At 39.3% G+C, this 20,508-nt stretch overlaps 1 protein-coding gene across 1 annotated transcript; it reads right to left on the bottom strand.

Moving 5' to 3' along the window:
- Positions 1-2,415: 2,415 nt before the first annotated feature.
- KLHL31 (kelch-like family member 31) lies at positions 2,416-20,156 on the bottom strand. The gene is made up of 3 exons (XM_011960203.1): positions 20,055-20,156; positions 8,597-9,801; positions 2,416-6,852 (listed from the first exon to the last, which is right to left on the bottom strand). The coding sequence occupies exons 2-3, from the start codon at positions 9,766-9,768 to the stop codon at positions 6,120-6,122; spliced, it is 1,905 nt and encodes a 634-aa protein (XP_011815593.1). The 5' UTR covers positions 9,769-9,801; positions 20,055-20,156; the 3' UTR covers positions 2,416-6,119.
- Between the last annotated feature and the right edge of the window lie 352 nt (positions 20,157-20,508).

Genomic DNA, 20,508 nt, shown 5'->3' with positions numbered 1-20,508 from the left:
TTTTTTGAGAAATGGAAAGTGTTGGTTGCATAACTCCTTTCACCTGTAATGTGTCTTAACAATTTAATTTTTGGCTTGCAGCTAGTTTGGAAAAGTCCTAGTTATCATGGTTGTGTACTTTAATGTGCTTCCCTCTAGTGATTCCTGGGGTAAGGGAAAGTGTTTTGCATGCAGTAGATGCTTAATAAGTATTTGTTGATTAAATAAATGAGTAATATTGGAATAGAGATCAGCAAGCAGTAGGTCATGATGGTTTTACTGTTTTATTCACTCATTCACTTACTTCACACACAAAAAATTGATCTACTATACAGCAGGCATGACTCTAGACACTGGAGGTACATCTGTGAATGAGACAAAATTTTCACATTTAAGGATTGTATTCTAAAAGGGATGGCAGAACATACATCAACAGGAAAATATCCAGAGGTGGTAAACTATGATGGCACGTAGGCACAGTGAGATTTGAACCAGGGAGGAAAGGCCATTGGGCTGGAGCTGTTGAGAGTTACAGCCTAGGCCAGAAGCACAGTGCTGAAGCCTGAAGAGGGCAGAAAAAAAATCCCAACCACTTGCTTCTGCCCTCTGACCTCCTTCTGATACCTCCCGTTAGATGAATAAAATGTGCGGCCAAAGAGCTTGAGTCTGGATGATGTAGTCCCTAGGGGACGGAGCACAGAGCAGGGCAGACAAAGACAGAATATGATCAGGGGCATGAGGCTGGGAAATAATTATGTCTAATGAACATTTGCTAAACACCAAAGGATTCTTTTGGCATACAGAATTTTCTTTGCTACTGATATGCAGAATTGTAATGAAATAAATCATTTTTCAGTTTGGAACTCTGCAATAAATGGAAACATTTCATTAATATTGCAGAATAAAACTTCAGAGATTACCACCATTTAGCTTCCTTCCCCCTCTTTCTTTCAGGAATCCGCTTCTGTTAATGGGGATTAAGAACAGATGCGTGTATGTCCTCTTTTAGACTCTACATGTGTTCTCTTCTCCCCAAATTGTCATGTATTGGGAACCTGCTAGTATGGCTAGAGTGGAGGGAATTAAGTCACAGATGTATAATTTTCACTCAACATTCTTTTAGAAGAGGTTAGATCAAGAAGAATTAAGACAATTCCAGAAACAGAAGAACAAGGAGACCCAGGGAAGGAGGGGTTTATTTGATGGCTGTTGGGAACCGGATTTGTGCAAACACTCAAGGCTGGCAGAATACATTTAATACATGCTCTTGACCTGTAAGGGCACTGAATTGAGAAAAGTCTGCAAGAGTTGTCTGGGCTTGTTCTTCAGAAGGAAAAAGGCAAGGTATAATAGGGGAGCTGAGTACATGTCTTGTGACCCAGGAAAGGGAGAGGAGAGCATTGTTATGGTATGATCAGAGCCAGAGCAGTGTGGCTGAGGGGAAGCAGTTTGACTGGGAAGCTCCTTGCTCCTTTGATAACCAGGTATGAAGATGACTAGCCATTCATTGGGCAGAGACAATGCTATATGAAAACTTTACCTTTCCTCCTGGACATGAAGACCTTTTTCATAGCTCCCTTTCATCTAAGTAGGCTGGATGGCTGTTCTGGCCAAAGAGATGTAGATAGAATTCAGCACAGTGCTGGAGAGGGCATAGATCTTGTCTATACCTAGCCTAGCAAAAAAAGATCCTGCTTAGTTTCCCACTGTAACTGAGAATGGAGACATCCCCAAGATTGTTGTGGGAGGCCGTACAAATCTGTAGGGAAGCTTGGAGTAATGTGGGAGTTTAAAGAAAACGCAAAGAAACTCTGAGGCATCTGGCTGGTATGCTCAAAATTTGGAATGTGGCACCATTTGTTTTGTGTTTGAGGCTAGTCTAGTCTATTTATATGATTACCAGGCTTGGAGAATTTTAAGAAAAACATTGCTGCCATTTAGAATTTCCTAGATTTGATAGCCTCAACTGAATGTTATTATTTAAGTACTAAATTAGATCAAAGGTCGAGCATCTTATGTTGGTTCCATTTTACTTGCTCATTTGGAGGGGTAAGGTAGACGAGAAAGGCTGTAAGGGCTTGTCTACACAACAATGAGATTTTATTTCCTAAAACGTTTTGTTGCAAATGATGATGCACCTGTGACAAGCTGGCTGTGGTCAGGGTGGAAATGGGAAGATAAAGCACACTTAACCTATGACTTCTAAACAGTCAGGGCTGAGCTAGACCAGAGTTGGGCTTTTCTCTGAGTTACAAAGCAAGTCTCTATTGATGTTTTATACCTTTTTCTTTCACTAGTCTTCAAGCTGTTGAAACATTTTTTCAATTACTTGTCATTTGTTGTTGTTTCGTCTAGGTGAATCATCATGAAAACTAAGTAGAGAAAGAAACCAAACACCCCAATCATCAGAGAAAGGATATTTCAAAACTGCCCATATTTAGTCATTGACTAAGGTCTTATTGAATGCAGCTTTATTGATAGTGATGAGATTACAAAATAACACTGCATACATTTTAGTTCGTTGTTCCTTACATAGTACCAGAATGTTTTAAGCAAATGAAATTTTTTTTTTGCCAAAATTCGCTAAATAAATAAAAAGTTTTTAAAGAATATCCAAGACAAATAATTTATTTCAAATTCCCTGAGAGGGCAAATTAAATGGTCTTTACCCAAAGAATGTGCTGGAGGGTAAATCTTTAATATTTTAGTGTGTTTAATTCTCATAATTACCAATAGAGCACTGTTTGGAAAATTATGCTGTAGGTTTTTTTGGCATGAAAAGAAATACTGAAAAGTAATTCCTTTTAATGCTGCCTTGTGTTGGAGAACCTATTCATCAGTGGCTGGAATAGGGATCTAGCTCATTCAGAGATTACATAAATTCATTTGGTTGTAACTAACGGAAAAAAATTAATGAGGTGATTTTAGTTTCTTTCGCCTAGTAACTTGGATGAGTTTTGAAGACACTTGGCCAGGATAACTAGCAAAAAAATAAAATTAAAAAGTTGACCTTTTAGAACATACATATTTCCAGGTAAACTTCTATTTACATGTGTATTTGTAAAATACACTTACTACAACTGCTGCTCTACCTTAAATCATAGAACCATTCAGTACTCACTTTCTTATGGCATCAATTATACCTCCTCACTCATAACACTTCACTACCATCTGATCATATTTTAAAATTATACGAATCTGTACCATCACTGTCCTTCTATTCAAAACCATTCTTACAATATAGGAAGTAAAAATAAAATTCATTCAGTGCACTGAAAGCAACTAATGCATCAGGGATGACAACTTGGCACCGAGAACCTGACTAAAAATGGACAAACTATGTTAAAGTTTGGCTTCCTGGAGACTTTCTCATCAGGTCTCCGGCCCATTCGGAAAAAGAGAGCTTGAATTTTATTATTTCAGCTGCTGAGTAACATGCAATTTCTCTGATACATTGAACTGATGCTTTTATTTGATCACAGGACTCAGACGTTACAAAAATAACAAGTCCTTTTCTTTAATAAAAAATAAAAGGAAATATATGGTTGGGTCCTAAGATTCTGGAGAGTAATTGAATGTAAGCTTAAAAACATTAAATATTTTCCACTTGGGAAATCTGGAGAAACTAGGTTTCTAGCAGCAACTGCTTCAATAGTTGGTTTAAAGAATATGTTTTGCTTATACATGAAAGGGGACACACATTATTTTGATTCTGCATACTTTTATGTCTTTCAATTGGCAATGCAAGATGTTCCAGGATATGAAACTTTCATCAACCTTTACATTCCATACTCCTCGCCAATGTGGTATGTCAGAAATTCTAACATTCCAAATTCATATTGGTCTTTATTTTCCTAACTGTTGAAGCAGAAGAGGGAACAGCAATGTACCTAAGAATCTGGTAAGCTCACATATGTGGATTTTCTGAGTTTTCAGATAAACAATGGAGAAAATAAGTTAAATAGTAATTTTAAATGATTTTTCCAGCTCTAACATGTCTCCAGTTTCATCTCTAGAAAGCCACTGCCAAGTTTTTGCACAACCTATTTTATCAAGCTTTGATAGACGAAAAATCCTCTAGTTTCAGTATCTCTTCTCATTATTCCATCATGTAATGTTACAACTGATTGATTCTCATTTCATTTCAAGCCCTAGGTCCTCCTTTTCATACAATACTTCTAAGATGTCAATGGGAACACATCTATTAGTGTGCATCAAGGAATTATATCTATTCGCCCACTTATGATCTGTAGTCCACAAATAAAACACCTTTTCTCTAAAAAGTAACCGTATACTATAGGCTTCTCAGTTGTATGAGTGTGTGCGTATACACACATATACATACACCAAGGCAATATACCATATCCACATATACCAAGGTAAAAGATTCTTTGTGTGGGATAAGGAAACAGCCCAGTGCTTTTACATTAATAATGTCTTGTTCTTAATTTACAGCATTTGTAGCCATTACCTGAGTGTTATCATTAAATACCCAGAGACTGAACTTTTCATAAGGGGCAATGATATAAAATTGTTCCACAAAGTGTACTATATGAACCACTTTTCACAGTTCAGATAACATATTTTAGAAATAAATATCATAACTCTAGCAACAACCTATCTACACAAGGTGGAGAGGATGAGATGAATGAAAACCAAATTATATTTCCATATAACTCATGTTCAATTCCTAAATTGCTTGTTTTATTTTTCAAAATCCAATTGCACATAACCCATAATTGATAGGCCACTTCCTCTCCAAAACAAATAAACTGTCAAAGAATAAAGTGATAAATTATAAAAAAGGAAAATATGTATCATTTACTACAGTCATTCCCTTTCCCCAAAACTTGGCAAACATATAAGAAAAATGCTATCAAGTGGATACACTTTGATTATAAAGCCAAAGCTAATTTGGAGCAGATGAGATTAATAAAAATAGGACAGAATGAACATATATTTTTATATATGTGAGATGAGTGTTTGATTTTTACTTAAGAAATCAGGAGGATCCATAGGAAATGGGAAACAATGGCATTTATCAACAGGAGAACCCATTCATCCAGTTACTACCAAATCTACAAATTCCAAATGTTTCTTTCATTCTTATCTTATAAAAGATTGGGGCAAATAAAATTATTGTTATTAGTTGTATAAACTTCAGGCTCTCTAAGCTTCAAGCTAATGGTCCTTAGGGACATAGTTTTATTTGGTGATCTTTGAAGGGTGTACATTAGGGCCAAGGTTGTCTTTAACCAGGTTGGTGTAGCTTTTACGGTGAGGATAAGGCTCCCAGGGTATGTGAAATTCTTCTTTAACAGAGGACAAAGGATAAAATGCAAATCCTTCTAGTTGAAACAACCACATGACTTAAATGTACACTACAAATTAAATGACTCAAATCAATTCCTTGATTGAGAGCAGGATTTTATGGTAGAAAATAAACTGGGGCCTGGGGCATGGAAAAAGAGAAATGTCCACTAACGCAAAGGTTATCAACTTTAGGGTCCCTGGGTGGAATCCCTATTCCTTTTAGGTCAGATCTTGTTTTAAGCTTTATTACGTTGTCATGGGATATCTTTCAAAATCCTTTACTCAATCACATATGGGGGAAAAATTGCATTGAAATAGAGAATTAAATCTTAAGTCTTTACGGAGATCGACAATTTCCATTTTTAAATAAAATCTATATGAATATCTTCAACTTCCTAAAGAAAAAAGAGAGAGAGGAAAATAAACTTTTGAACATGAAATCACTTACATAAACCTCAAGTGTACTAAAGTGTAGAGGAAAAAAATCTCAAATGTGGGTGTAACCGCTATACATTTAGGAAACATGCTGCCTTGGAACAGTGCCTATAACGAATTCTGTCTGCCACCCAGTGGCCGCTGAAATAAATTGTTTCTTTTGTTGGCCGTGGCCCTGTATTTTGATCTAAAAAAAAAAAAAAAAAAAAAGACAGAGGTAGATTATGCCATACCAGGAATTTAAAGCCATCAGGACATGTGCCTCGACATATTTTACAATACAATCAGTGTAGTAAATGTTAAATATTTTCCTTTTCGCGAACTCAGAGGTTAACCACGTGGCTCTATGAATAAATAACGTGTTCTTTCTGCGTCCCTTCATCTACCTGGGCTCAGATACTGACTGGCACAGAAGATACCGAACTGGCCCGGGATTCCCGAGTCACGTTGTTGGGCATCGAGAGGGTGCAGCAGGACACGCCGACGGTGGCCTCGGGTAGCTCGTCGTCCTCCGTCCATTCGTTGAGCTCGGGGCTGAAGCACTGGATGCATTTCTTGTACTTCTTCTCGCCCTCATTCCAGCCCCCCACCAGGTAGGCGCGGCCGTGCAGCGCCGAGACGCCCGCTGTGCTCACTCCCACCTGCAGCGGCGCCGCGTAGCTCCACTGACCGGTCGCGGGGCTGTAGCACTCCACGGTGAGCACGTCCACGCGCTCCCCGCGCGGCCCCAGCTGGCTGCCGCCCATCACGTACACTCTGTCGCTCAGCGTGACCGCGCAGTGCCAGCCCCTGGGTGTGCTCAGGCTCGGCAGCTCCTGCCACGAGTCGCTGGCCGGGTCGTAGGCGCACACAGAGCGCGAGTATGCGTTGGCGATATAGCCTCCGGTCACCAGCACGCGGCCGTCGGCGACCGCGCTGGCGTGGCAGCAGCGCGCCACCTCCAGGGGCGTCTTCGGTTGCCACTGATTGGTGGAGGGCACGTAGCACTCCAGAGAGGCCAGGCTTCCTTCTGCGTTGCGGCCGCCCGCGGCGTACAGGAGCCCGTTGAACACGCTCAGGCTGAAATGCGTGCGCTTCTGGTTCATGCTGGCCAGGTGTATCCAGGTGTTGAAGCGGGGATCGTATCTGGAAATGACAGTGAAGATGTAACAGCTTTGTCGGCGGCAGCTGGGGACCCCATGTTACTCTGCAAACCATAGTGGGAAGCCTGACACTGCCCCTGCAAGGAGGCGAGGACCTGGTCCAGCTCCTCACCTGGAGGCTGGCTTTTCCCTCTCAGCCAGTAAAAATGTGTGACATTTGTTAAAGACAAAGCAGGCATTGACTACCCCTCGCCCCCGCCTTTCCTGCGTTTATAACCACTCCCTTTATGGGGCCGCTTGGAGAAGAGCCCACAGAGACTGAGCTTTCAGCCCCCGTTTCCTCCACATTCAAATATCTGTCATACAGCGGGATTTATGAGATGTGCACATAGGGGAGACTGGGCATTTGTGGCGATCGGAGGAGGGCACCGCTATATTAAAGTCAATTCAGCATATCTTCAGAGGCCAACCATTCCCAGCTCCCTCTCACTGTTTAAGATACGAATTGACTGACTGGATTTCTCCATTTCCCGCAAACCCCTTATTCCTACACCTCTCTTGGCCATTGCCACAGTGAAGCCCAAGCCACTCAGCAAAGTCTTCTCCTGTCTGTTAGACTGAGAGCAATGGAACTCACGTCTGAAAGCATCATCAAAGGCTTAACTTTGGATACTTTTCTATTTTCCAGCACTTATTAGTAGGGAAGACTTTTTAGTTTAGGGATAAATATATGTATATTTTTTCAGTGCTTGGAACCATCCATGTATAAGCACTGAAATCAACACCTCAAAAAGCGACTTGACAGGTGTCTTTTCAGCAGGAGCAAAATAAGCATAGTGAACTGATGCTTTCCTGTTGACATAGTTCAGAAATATTGTAAATACAGAACTCACTCCTTCAGTCTGATGTTCGTCTTTGTCCCATGTAACTCCCAAATTGAACTTAACTATAGTTACAAATTAAACACTGAAAATCAGTTAATTGTGTTCTTTTCAATGCATACACACATATGGAATAATAAAGAATATTTTTCATGAAGTGCTACACAAATTTTCAGATCTTGCTCATTAGTTATGTTTGACTTCATACTACTACCATGATATAAGCATGATTTTCTGAACATTTCATATAAATGGAAGTTTAATTTTTAATCATAAATATATAAAATAATATGGCATTTGAATTCCATTTTTCTGAAGGATGTGTTTTACTCTTTTACTCTTTTCTGTATGTGTCAACAATATTGACACATTTTCTGTTATTCGGTTTTCAAATAAGTATTTCAAAAGAGTTAGCTGCCACAGTTTTAGTGATCTCATTCTATTTGCCAATTATGAATTTAACCGTTGTCAGTAGTAGTCACTTAAAATAAATTTTGTTTTATTCTATTCTGTCTTACTACTTAGTGTTAAAAACTAAATTTGTACCTAATTTCTATCAAAAGTCAGTGTATTGTGAAGAGTACCCAACTAGAAATGAGTAAATGTGAATTGCCGCTTACTGGTGTTATAACTACTCTGGGTATCAGGTTTCTCATATGTAAAATCAGAATAATTATATCTTCCCCACCCACCTCACAGGCTTGCTTCAGGAATCTATAGTGCAAAATATATATGAACACACTTTATGTAATATAAAGTGCTGAACATACGTAAGGTGGCATTACTATTACTGTTGATTTACTAAGCCAATGGACTAAGCTAATAAGCAAGATTAATTTACTTCTATGTTAGGGCTATTTCCCTATAATATTGAACCATTTCAGTTCCTGATAAAAGATCAAGTACCTGCAGAAATTGCTGACTGCATGCTTGGCTTGATTTCTTGCATCATTCTGGTCTTCACCACCGGCTACATAAAGAAATCCATCCATCACAGCCACACACTGATTGAAACTTTTGGCTGGCATTTCTGTAAGCTTGCTCCACCCATTTTCAGGGTCTCTATACAAAATGTCTCTGCTAAGGGACTTCTCAGTAAGGCCTGGGCGTCCCCCAACGGTGACGAGGACTCGGCAGCCGCCTCGGATTCTTGTTCGCCTAGATTGTAATGTGTTTTGATGATATGGAAGCAAGTGGTAGTTCATAGCATCTACGAGAAGTTTGTGACAATCAGCATCTTGCATCATTCTTGGGACGGACTGAACATAATTGACCAGGTCTTGTGCAGAGATGGTACCAAAGCGAATATTGCTCAAAAGATCTGCAGCGTATTTTACTCTCTTTTGGTCAAATTCTAACCATTTCATTGCAATCTGGAATGCTACTATCTCAGAAGGCAACTGTAAGTCATCATCTATAAGAAGTTCATTAATTTGTTCAAATGTAAGTTTCATAAACTGATCCGATTCTGCAAATTCAAGGAAGTTATCCCGAATAAATTTCTGGGCTGCTGCTTTTGCATTTTTTAGGGAGTATGTTTCAGCAATATTAACAACATACATGCAATTCTCAACACTCATCTCCCGTATCAGAAAATCACTGCACATCTTTACAAGAGTATGGATCTGAAGATAAACAGCGGCAGAAATAATGCTTCCTATTGTATACAAGGAGAGAGTGAGCTTTCCAGTGTAGGCATAAGCAATGACAGTGGCCAGGCCTAGTGGTGAGATATCGTTGAGATCCACCCTCTGAGTTGACGGGTCTTTTTTCAGGATGTTGTAAAAATACTCACTGCATGAAGCCATCACTGACTTATGAACATCAAAGGTTTTGGTTTTGGTACCAATGACTAAGTCACATAGGAAGTTTTCCTGCCGCATTTTACTTAAACCTTCCAAGAGGTTGGGGCCATAAGAAGCATCTGTTAGTTCAGAAGAAATGCAGCTAAGGCCATTGCCTCCCTCTAGGAGCCCATTCAAAGCATTCAGTTTGTTTAGGGGGCTATCTTCTACGATTATAGTCATCTCATTGATATCGCCTTTGTTCTTTTTGACAATCTTCTTTTTGGGTGCCATGTTGGCAAATACACTGTCACAGGCAAGAGCTTGCTAAAAAAAGAAAAAAAGGCATAGTTTTATTTTAATTGTGCTTTGGACTTTGAAATACTACACTGAGAAACTTTTTCATAAGATAATAGTTTTCATGGCATAAGATAGATTAATTTTAAAAAATAGATTTAAAGACATATTAAACTAGATGCATGTTTTACAGATAGGTTACTTCAGCATGAAACATTGAAGGCAATTCTAGGAAGATTTATGTTATCAAATGAAATCTCTCCATAACTGTATTGCCAAGTAATTATACAGAAAAGTGGCCATGTTTTCTTTCTTTTTCTTTTTTTTTTTTTTTCTTTTTTTAATTTTTTTGAGACAGAGCCTCTCTCTGTTGCCCAGGCTGGAGTGCAGTGGCATGATCTCGGCTCACTGCAACGTCTGCCTCTCGGGTTCAAGCGATTCTCCTGCCTCAGCCTCCCAAGTAGCTGGGACTACAGGTGTGTACCACCATGCCCAGGTAATTTTTGTATTTTTAGTAGAGATGGGTTTTCACCATGTTGGCCAGGCTGGTCTCAAACTCCTGGCCTCAAGTGATCTGCCCGCCTCCACCTCCCAAAGTGTTAAGATTACAGATGTGAGCCACTGTACCCAGCCAACATTTTCTGATTGAGCTATACAGTAGAATAGTAGTTAATTATCATTTAAAGGGTTTAGTTTACTCTCATGAAAAAGTGAATTATAAACACTCTGAAGATTTTCCTCAGTAAAATACTAAAATTCAGGAATCCATATGAAATATAGAAAATATTATGGAAAGATTATTTCATTTGCAGTAGCAGTGAAACCTGTTATATTTTAAGAGATATACATACTTGACTTGAATTTAGTAAGACACGTATGGTGAAGTACTATCAGATTTTGCCAGAGGATTTAACAGAGAGGGACTCTACAGTCCTATATGAAGAGATGGATGTCAATTCAATGAAATTTTAATTGCTACCTCTATAAGTTTTTTTTTTCTTTTTGGAAATTAATAAAATGATTTCAGAGTTTAACTGAGGGAGTGAGTATAAAAGAACATCTAGGAATATTATTTAAAAATAAAGGAATTCTTACCAGATGTAAAAAATTAGAGGAACTAAAAATTTTGGATCAGAAATAAAAAGAAATTCAGTGGAATAAGATAAAAGGTAGAAACCTCTAAATTCACCAGAACAAAATAAAGGGTAGAAACCCGTATATGTGTGTATGTGTGTATAGATATATACAGTATATATGTGTGTGCTTACTTATATATTTATATAGTGTATGTGTGTGAGTATATATATTAGGATAAATGTGGCGCTTAAAAATCAATGGGCAAGAACTAGTAATGATAGCATTAGGTCAACTGATTTCCTACTCTATATATTCACTAAAATAACTTCCAGATGAATTAAATATCTAAGTAACATATACACACACACAAACTTATATCAACCGGAACAAGCTAGGGATCTTGTTTTTGTTTTTGTTTTTATATCTTAGGGAAGGGAAGGCCCTTCTCAGCTGACACAAAATCCAGAAGCCATAAAAGGAAAGACTGAAATATCAGAATATAGAAAAATAAAAACATGAAACAAAACTGACTCTTTAAAAGGCAAGCAACAGACTGGAAAAACAAGTATTTTTAACCTTTTGTTTTTTGAGATAGGGTCTCATTCTATCACCCAGACTAGAGTGCAGTGGTGTGATTTTTGGCTCACTGCAGCCTTGACTTTCAGGACTCAAGCAATCCTCCCACCTCAGCCTCCTGAATAGCTAGGGCTACAGGTGCATGCCACCATGCCTGCCTATGTTTTTTGTATTTTTTTTTTTAAGAGAATGGGTTTCACCATGTTGCCCAGGCTGGTCTCAAATTCAAGCAATCCACCTGTCTTGGCCTCCCAAAGTGCTAGGGTTACAGGCATGAGCCACCTTGCCCAGTCTAATCTGATGATTTCTTTGGTGCAAATACACTCATCATGGCTGATTTCAAGCTATCAACTGCTTAACAATCAGCTTGCAAAATTTTTGAAAATTCAACAATCAGCTCTTGTGAGCCAGTGTAAACCAGCTCCAACATAACACTACAGAAAACTTATATCAAAACAGGTTTATGCTAATTATTCAACAATTTTCTCTTTTTACTAGCAGTAACTCATGTACATCTTTCCATAGCAGTATATGTATAAATCCACCTCATTCCTTAAAATCAGTGCATAGTAACACATAGTAAGGGTATATCATACATTGTTCAACTATTATCCTGTTGATAAGCATTTATGTATTTAGGTGGTTTACAAATTTTGTTTTTGTTTTGTGTGTGTGTATGCGGGGGTGGGGGAGGGGTGGTGTGTGTTTTAAATCCAACTGTAATTTCATCCTCAGGAGTAAAACTCAGCTTTGGCTCTCCTTGAAGGGTTATCAATTTGATGGGTGGTGTGTGTTAAAGTAATTTTGTAGCCCTTCTATTGTATTTGCTCCTGTTCCTACTCATGCAGAAGAAGAGTAGCAGGTAGGCAGAAAATAGAGATGGTCTATTTCTTTTCCAGGGCTTTTGTTTTCTTCTTTAAGCTCCAGTTATCGTATTCACATTTATTTTTTTTACAAGACTATAGCACATATATCCTTCATTCTTTTTTTGCAAATAATGCAAAATGTGTCCTTACCTTGTGAAAATAGATTATGAACCCACTATCATTTTAATGCTCAGATGTATTAATTTACGTGTTGAGTGTCTCCTTGTTGGATTTTCTGGGAGAAACTTTTGAATATTTGTCAGCAAGCGGTTATCAGATATCCATCTTGGTGTGGGCAGCACAGCGCTGGGAATGATGGAGCCGTAGAAGATGTAATTTGTATTAGCGAGACAAGACATGGCAAATGCAAAATATTAATAAGGAGTTAGGTAAGCACAGCAGAGTAAATTTTGGGGGGAAAGTCCTGTCTGTGTTCTTGGAAGAACTCCTGTGGCCCATTTTTTTAAATTCATATAGATACAGGGCTTGTAAATGTTCATTGTTTTAGAGGAAATCCTGAGTCTGAGGAGTAATCTGAGTGCCTCAAACTGAAATGCTAAATATTCTGTTATCCATCATTAAGATGTTGTTTCATAAGTAGCATGTAAGGGTGATATTTAAAATATTAATCACTGATAAAACAGGACATCTACTAACTAAAATGGATTCAGGCCACAGTGCTGGACCTGGGTCCCAGTGACTCCCTAGGGTACACTGTGTAATTCTTCAGTCAAGAGATAAGAGACCCAGGAGAGGATGGAAGGGTGAGAGGGACTCAGAGAAGCTCAGGGCAGTAGCTGTTTGGCTATTTCAATTTGTTTGATATACACGTAATATTTACAGAGAGATCTTAATATTTTAGCATACTTTCTGATCCAAATGAAATTAAATTAGAATTTAATAACAATAAGCCGTCTAGGGAAACCATTTAATTTTCAATATTTGAAAATTAAACAATTTCCTTTTACTTTATCCATGAGTCAAAAAAGAAATCACAGGAGAAATTTTGATAATATTTCAAATAGAATGACAATGAAAATATAACATAAATACCAATTTTACTACTTATCTTCCGTGTGACTTTTGATAGATTACCTAGCCTGATAGATTATGTAGCCTCTTACAGTCTCCATTGACTTATTTCTTAAGAGAAGATAATAATAGTGCCTGCCTCTAGGGTTGTCAATGAAAGCCTAATGAGGAAATGTCTGTAACAGCATTTTGCAGAGTACCTGACAAAAAGTGAATGTTCAAAAAATTTGAACCATTTTCATGACAAGCAATAGCCTTTGTTAGTTGTCTTTGGGAATAAAGAAAGGAGCCTGTTTAAACTTTAGAGTGAAGTGAATCAGAGAAAGCCACCACATCATGGACAAGCAGTCATGAGGAGCAGGAGGCAATATGGGACAGTCACATAGTGACTCAGAAAAGAAGTGGCAAACAGCAACCAAGGGAAGAGTTCTGGAACATGTAAATATTTCTACGAGATTTTTAAAAACGCCAGGGAGAGAAAGGGAATACATGCAAATACACAGCCTGAGAAATAGTTTTTTATTTTGATAGGTAGGGCTAACCCCAAAAGTTCAGAAAACTTGGGGCATTTAGTTATAGGTTGGGTGAGCAAAGCAACAGAGTACATGGAACAGATTGTGCATCTGGATTTAAGGATTCAAATAAAAAGGACTATGTGGTGGGGTGGTGTTAGAATGGGAGGTTTTGCAGATAACATAAATCTTGTTGGGTCTTGGTAACTGAAGGGTTTTAAAGAGCAGCATGTATAGGAGGGAGAAGGTTATTAGAAGTAGAGGAAATGTTTCAAGTTGAAGCAGGGAGGCGTGACTCAGCCTGTCACATGCATTCAGAGATGGCTGAGGTCATGAGGGAGATAGTTGGGCAAGTAATGTTCGGTCAATACATACAGGAGGTTGGATGCCAAGAAGGCTTGAACCTGGTAAATTCATATGCAATCCGGAAAGACTAAGAAATCTCCAGGAAGAGAGAGCACAACTTGAGGCTAGACGAAATAGTGAAATCAGTAAAAGCTCTCTCCTGCTCCATTTTCTTTCTCTTACTTCCTATTGATGGCTTCTCTTTCCTCCATTGCCTGACCTTCATGCTACTCCTGGTGTTCCCACTGTTGACCCAGCCCTGGCCTGTTCCACTCACGGGAACTTCCATGCCCCTCTTTTTCTTTATATTCTCTTGCCCTCATCCTATTTCTCTAAGATCCCTCTGGGTAATACATTAGCTAGTCTGACAAATGAATCCAAGCTAACCAGTTAATGGGCAGATCTACTCTTTTTCCCAGATATGCATGGTTTTTGTTTTGTAAATAAGTGTCCTTCTATGATTCACATACAAATTTCTATCAGAGTAGCCTTTGTAGAATACATATATTCATATATATGTACTGACTTGCTGAATATACCACATACATTTCAGAAGAATTTGTATTCTGCAATTGTTGGGTATAATGTTCTATAAATAGAACATCATAATCAGGGCAATTGATAATGTTGTTCAGGTAATCTATAACGTTACTGAAAACGTATAGATAGATACACACATGCACACACATATGTATTTATATATATTTTTTAATTAAAAGAAGCCTTTTAGAGCCTGTGAAATTACTTTTTAGAGGTAACTGGCTTACTTAGCTTTCTCCAAAGTGGGGAGAAGGAGAGGAACAGGCAGTAGGTCATTTAAGAAACTTGAAGTCAGGCTGGGTGCCATGGCTCACTACTGTAATCCCAGCACTTTGGGAGGCTGAGGTGGGTGAATCATCTGAGGCCAGGAGTTCAAGACCAGCCTGACCAACATGGCGAAACCCTGTCTCTACCAAAAATACAAAAATTAGCTGGACGTGGTGATGCGCGCCTGTAATCCCAGCTACTCGGGAGGCTGAGGCAGGAGAATCACTTGAACCTGGGAGACAACAGAGGTTGTAGTGAGCCAATATTGCACCACTGCACTCTAGCCTGGGCAACAAAGCGAGACTTTGTCTCAAGAAAAGAAACCGTTGAAATCAAAGCCTGCAAGCAACTTTTTTGTGGCCAGATTTTCCTATCTATACTCATAAATTCAGTCTTTCTTTAGAGCTACCATGATATCTCATTGCCGGGTCTGTAACTCATAGGTAAGATTGTCCACCCACCCACCCAAGTGTTCTCACTCTGTGCCATGCTCCTCCAATAAGGACACTGCTGCAGATCCTTCAGAGGAACCAGAGGATCAGGATCATTGCTTTGAAGCTGAGCAAAGCTCTAATGTTGACTTCAGGGCTGCAGAGTTGTTCATTCGTTACTATGTCCTAACAAATGCTCTGCCTGTGTCCCTGCTCCTGCATCTCCCAAAGCCACTGCTTTTCTCAACTTGAGGAGAACTGTGGTCAACTAATAATAAGCCCCATCTTGTGCTGCAGGCCCTGTTACAGAAAAGACTAGCTCCCTCTTTATGGGGGATCAGAAATCAGAGGCTAAGTTCTCATGGGGCATACAGGAAAGGCTTCAACAAACTCTCCAGGCCCCTCACATTGGAGCCTTTCTGGGTACAGACACAAAGCATGTCACACTGGGTGCAAACAAACACACACCCGCCTAAACACACAGCATACCACTTGACGAACCAGGATTTTTCCACAATTACGTTTAAGTTAAGAGCAAGGGCAATCTTCAAGGAAAGAAGTCATAAAAGGCCAGCAAAGTAATATATATGCACAGGAAAGGAAAGTGGAACAATTTAATTCACTTCCATTTACTAATTTGGTCATAGTGCTGGGCTTTGAGGCTGATGATACGGGCTAATAGATGACTGGAAAAAAATTGAGTATTTTTAAAAACATATTAACCAGTAACCAGGTCACACGTGAACATGTAGTCAGAGCAATTCTTACAGGAACTCTCACTGTTTTTTTCTACAATGTTACAAATGTTCACCATGTACTCCTAGGTCATCATCAATGATGGTCACAATGACAGTCAAAATGTGGCTGTGAGGAAGAGGTATTACCAAAATGAGTTACATGTATGTGTTCATATATAGAGTATAACTTACATGCTGAGCAATACATTTTGAAACTTTCCATTCTTTTTGATTCAATTAATATTTTAACTTTGTAAAGTTGGATGAGGGTTTTTACTTATTCTTTTTTTTTTTTTATTTTTAAGCTCTCTCTCTTTCTTTTCTTTTTAACAGAGTGAATGTCTTACTGTCAGCTGCTGAGGGCGTCCCAAGCTTGGTAGCCAGGGCCATCAGCCAGGATATGATTACTATACCCTAGGGAGGGCTTTGACTCGGATTATGGTCTGCATGGCAATGCATGCATCTTTGCTAAACTGCCCATGGCTGGGAGAGTGTGAAGGCCGTTTCTCCATTTTTCCTAAACCATAGCAGGCTTGGTTCTCCCTGGCTACCTAAGGGGGGCTCTAACATGTTGCCTTTTGGGATCAAAGGGAGGAAGAACTTTACAAGCTTCCACCAGGACTGTTGGTGGCTTGCACTTTTCACACTGTTCCTACCATAGTAGGAATTCTGGAAAGAGGAGCAGGTTTAGCCACAGCAGCTGAGGTTGTGTAATGGGATGAACAGCTATTTGGAGGCACTGCTAGTCCCTTCCCTTTTTGGGTCAAAGAAAAGACTTTGCACAGGATGCAGAGGGTTGTAGAAGGCTCGCTATGCTATTGGAGCTATCCTTTCATTCTGTGGAGGAAGCCCAGAGAATTCACCTTCCCTGGCTATGAACTCCACAGTCTCTCTCCCTCTGCTCTATCTGCTATCACGTAGAGCAGCCTCTTGACTACCCTGAAAGAGCTGCTCATTAGAAACTGGGCAGAAGGGTAAGAGAGAGGCAATTCCACACTCCCCTCCCCATGCCCACTGCAGATCCTGGCTCTTGGGCCATTTCTAGTGCCACGTATTCAACACCTGATAAGCAGTTGGGTAGAATTATGTAAATCATCACATTTTTCATCATCTTTTCTATTTGCCAAATTTAAGTATATTAATTCTTAAATATACATCACCGAGCAGGAATCTGTGTTATGTATTTAATGTAAATGGATAGCTCCATTTTCACCTAAAAAGACAGTTATATAGCTAGCATTTATTAATTGAGAGTGTACTATGTGCTGGGCCCTGGGTTAAGTACTTTACATAATTTTAGTTTTTAAATTTAAATATTACAGATATCCTAAAAGTTAGCTTATATTATGTTCATTTTACAAATGAAGAAATTAAGAATCAGAAAGAGTAAAAAAAAATTGTCCAAGATCACATAAGTAAGTGTACAGTGTGTGCTGGGGCAAAAATTCAAACCCATGGAAACCCTGGCCCCCTATATTGTCTTCTTTAAATCCAGGGTAGGATAAAAACTGTAGTAGGTTAAAAGTTAGCTTTTTCTAACATGGGAGGATAGAGACAGTGCAAGGCATAGCTGGTGTTTATAAAATTAAAATTTTGATATGGAGAACATGAAATGGTTCGTTCTGGTTCCAAATACTGGAATAAAAGAGTTACCTTTTTGAATGTAAAATAAATTTGTTTGGAGACACAGGGATCCTGTGGATTTCTTTATCTTATCAAGGGTAGTAAGAATGTGAAAATCCAATAGATTAGATAAGCCAAATAAATAGGGACAAGGAGGGCTTGCATGACTTTGTTTATCAGATAATCAAGCACTTCCTTTAGAAGTATTAGATTGAATATGAAATTATCATTTTTTGTTTAAAAGCAAATACTTTCAATTTCATATGGTTCCACTTAGCTAGAGACTGTGCCTAACTTTATCTATAAAGAATACAGACTCTATGCACAAAGTTAACTACAATTCTGTTCTCTAAGGCTGGATATAGGATACAAGGACACAGTACAAAAGTTTTTGTTTGGGTTTTGTTGAAAACTTTAGTAAAATGGCTCTTTTTCTTTCCTAGTATTTTGTGTATTGGAGGGAGAGGAGGTTAGAAATTGAGTTTTTAATCATCACAGAACTGAAAATTGGGTTTTGGTGTTCATTCTGCTCTAACTGCTTGATAGACCCATTTCAGAACGTCCAACCTATCAGGATTTCAGTTTAATCATCTGTCAAACAAAGAGATGCATTACTTTTGCTTCTATAATTTTGCAGAGTTATGAATACACAGCTGACTTTTGCTGTCAGAATTGTCAAAATTTGCTCCTACATCAAATGTCCCTTTAATATGGCCTTCCATATCTCTAGAATCTACTCATTATCAGATAGGGATGAACTGACTGAGACAAGGGTTCTTTACATGGGATCTATATGTCTGGGTCTGAACAGCTAGATTTAGCAAATAAAAATACAAGATGTCAAGTTACATGTGAATTTCAGATAAACTATGAATCATATTTTAGTATAGGTACATCCCAGGCAGTGTTGGGGACATACTTATACTAAAAGTTGATTTGTAGCTTACCTGAAATTTGAATGTAGCTGGATGATCTGACTTGTACCTGGCATTCCTGATCTGGGTTGGGTATCAGGTGAGTCCATGAGTCCTATGGGATAGTCTGAAACATACTGTGTGCATGTGTCTATGTGTACTTTCCACACAGTGGGCTCCACATTTTCATGAGATCCGTAACCCGAAATAGATCCAAAATGACTGGACTGAGAATAACGCTGCCAAACAATGGCACATAATTGGACCCTTGTCTGTAAGTGGGCAAGTCCATGTGAAAGCATGGCACTTAAATTCTTCCTGGCCCCAACTGATCCCAGAAGAAGGCCCCCAGAACTGGTTACAGAAAAGAGTTGTTACTTCATATTTGAGAACATTTTCCTTCCCACTGCCCTGCACCCGTGCTTCCTGGGAGAGAGTCCACAACAGGGCAAGCTGAAAAGCCATGTGTGCTAAAGTGTCACTGTCACTCTCATGCCACTATGAACTGGGATCCCAGAATGTCTTTTTGCCAAAGGGGCGAATCAGCTGCTCCTGCTCCCTGTCCTGGCCACATTCCTATCGCTGCATCTGTCCGGGCTCATCAGCCCTACCTCCAAGAATAGAAACCCTCCTGGCTTCTGTCGCTTGCCATTTTAAGTCCAGCCTCGGGGTGATGGGGGCAGGGGGTGGTTTCCACTTTGCCATTACACTTCCAATATGATTTTAAATATAAAATATATGTTAGCATAATGACATGTGCACATTTAAGACAAATATCTATTTTTTAGCCAAACAACAAATTTGTTTTTTTTTTTTTTTTCCAGAAAGGATATTTCCATTTTGTCAATAGGTTATATTTCTGGGAATTCAGAGTTGTCTGATATTTGTGCTACAGATTTAGTTAAAACTGGTAACATTTTATCCAAACTGATCAGTACCAAATGTTAAAGTGATTCTTGATAAAAATAGAGATAGAATTCTAAACTTTGTGAACAAAGCCTAAGAATTTTCTCTCCTTCTCCTTCTCCATAAAGCAGTGAAAGAAAAATATATCTTAAGCTTTAGAGATTTAGAATTTTTGTTAGAAATTACAGGTGGTTTTACGTTTATAGCGCATCACTGTCACGCATTTCTGTTACTGTGACATTCTCCTAACACACTACATTTCTCAGATTTCAAAAAAATGTTTTCTGTCTCCCAACTTCAGATTAGGGACATGAACCACCTGACCCAGCTGTAGACTCCCTTCAGTAAAATAGCTCTACAACCACAAACACTCAGCCCACCGTCTCCCACCCACACATCCACACACACACCAGGATGTAGAAGGCAGGAATTGGAGACTCTGGTCCCAGCTCCTTACCCTCCTTGGGTGAAGTGGTAGGTCAACTGGAGATGATGAAGTTTTAGCAGGAGACTCCTCTTGGGAAGGGATCTGTGGAGACAGAGAGAGGGAGAAGGAAAATCCAGTGGGGAGCCACCAGCAGCCACCTGACAAGACCCGGCTGCAGCAATTTTTAGAGTGACCCTTTGCCGTCCCACTGGATAAGGCAGGCCGAGCCTGCGCTTTGGCCGGGAGCACAGCAGCGAGCGCCCTCCTCTCCGTCTTTGGCCTTCAACTCTCCGGGCCAGCCGGGGGCAGAGGGCGGGGCTCCGGTTGGTGGAGAGGGGTTGGGTTTCTTCATCTGACCGGCTGTTCAAAAACAAAAAAGAAAGAAAGAAAGAAAGAAAGAAAAAGTCAAGAACTCAATCAACCTCTGTGAGAGGAAAGCAAATTAACTCGATGGGTGTTTAATTGTTGGAAGCAGGGATTCTAG

The sequence above is a fragment of the Colobus angolensis genome, unplaced genomic scaffold (genome assembly GCF_000951035.1).
Source record: "Colobus angolensis palliatus isolate OR3802 unplaced genomic scaffold, Cang.pa_1.0 Scaffold51, whole genome shotgun sequence".
NCBI classification, from domain to species: Eukaryota; Metazoa; Chordata; class Mammalia; order Primates; family Cercopithecidae; genus Colobus; species Colobus angolensis.
Note: the sequence above shows the minus strand (reverse complement) of the source record. Positions and strands in the feature narration are given on the sequence as shown.

Excerpts from the sequence above, each read along its gene's own strand:
- KLHL31 (XM_011960203.1), bottom strand. The coding sequence starts at position 9,768 with ATGGCACCCAAAAAGAAGATTGTCAAAAAGAACAAAGGCGATATCAAT. Across the intron at positions 6,853-8,596 it reads GCAGTCAGCAATTTCTGCAG|ATACGATCCCCGCTTCAACA; the intron begins GTACTTGATCTT and ends TGTCATTTCCAG.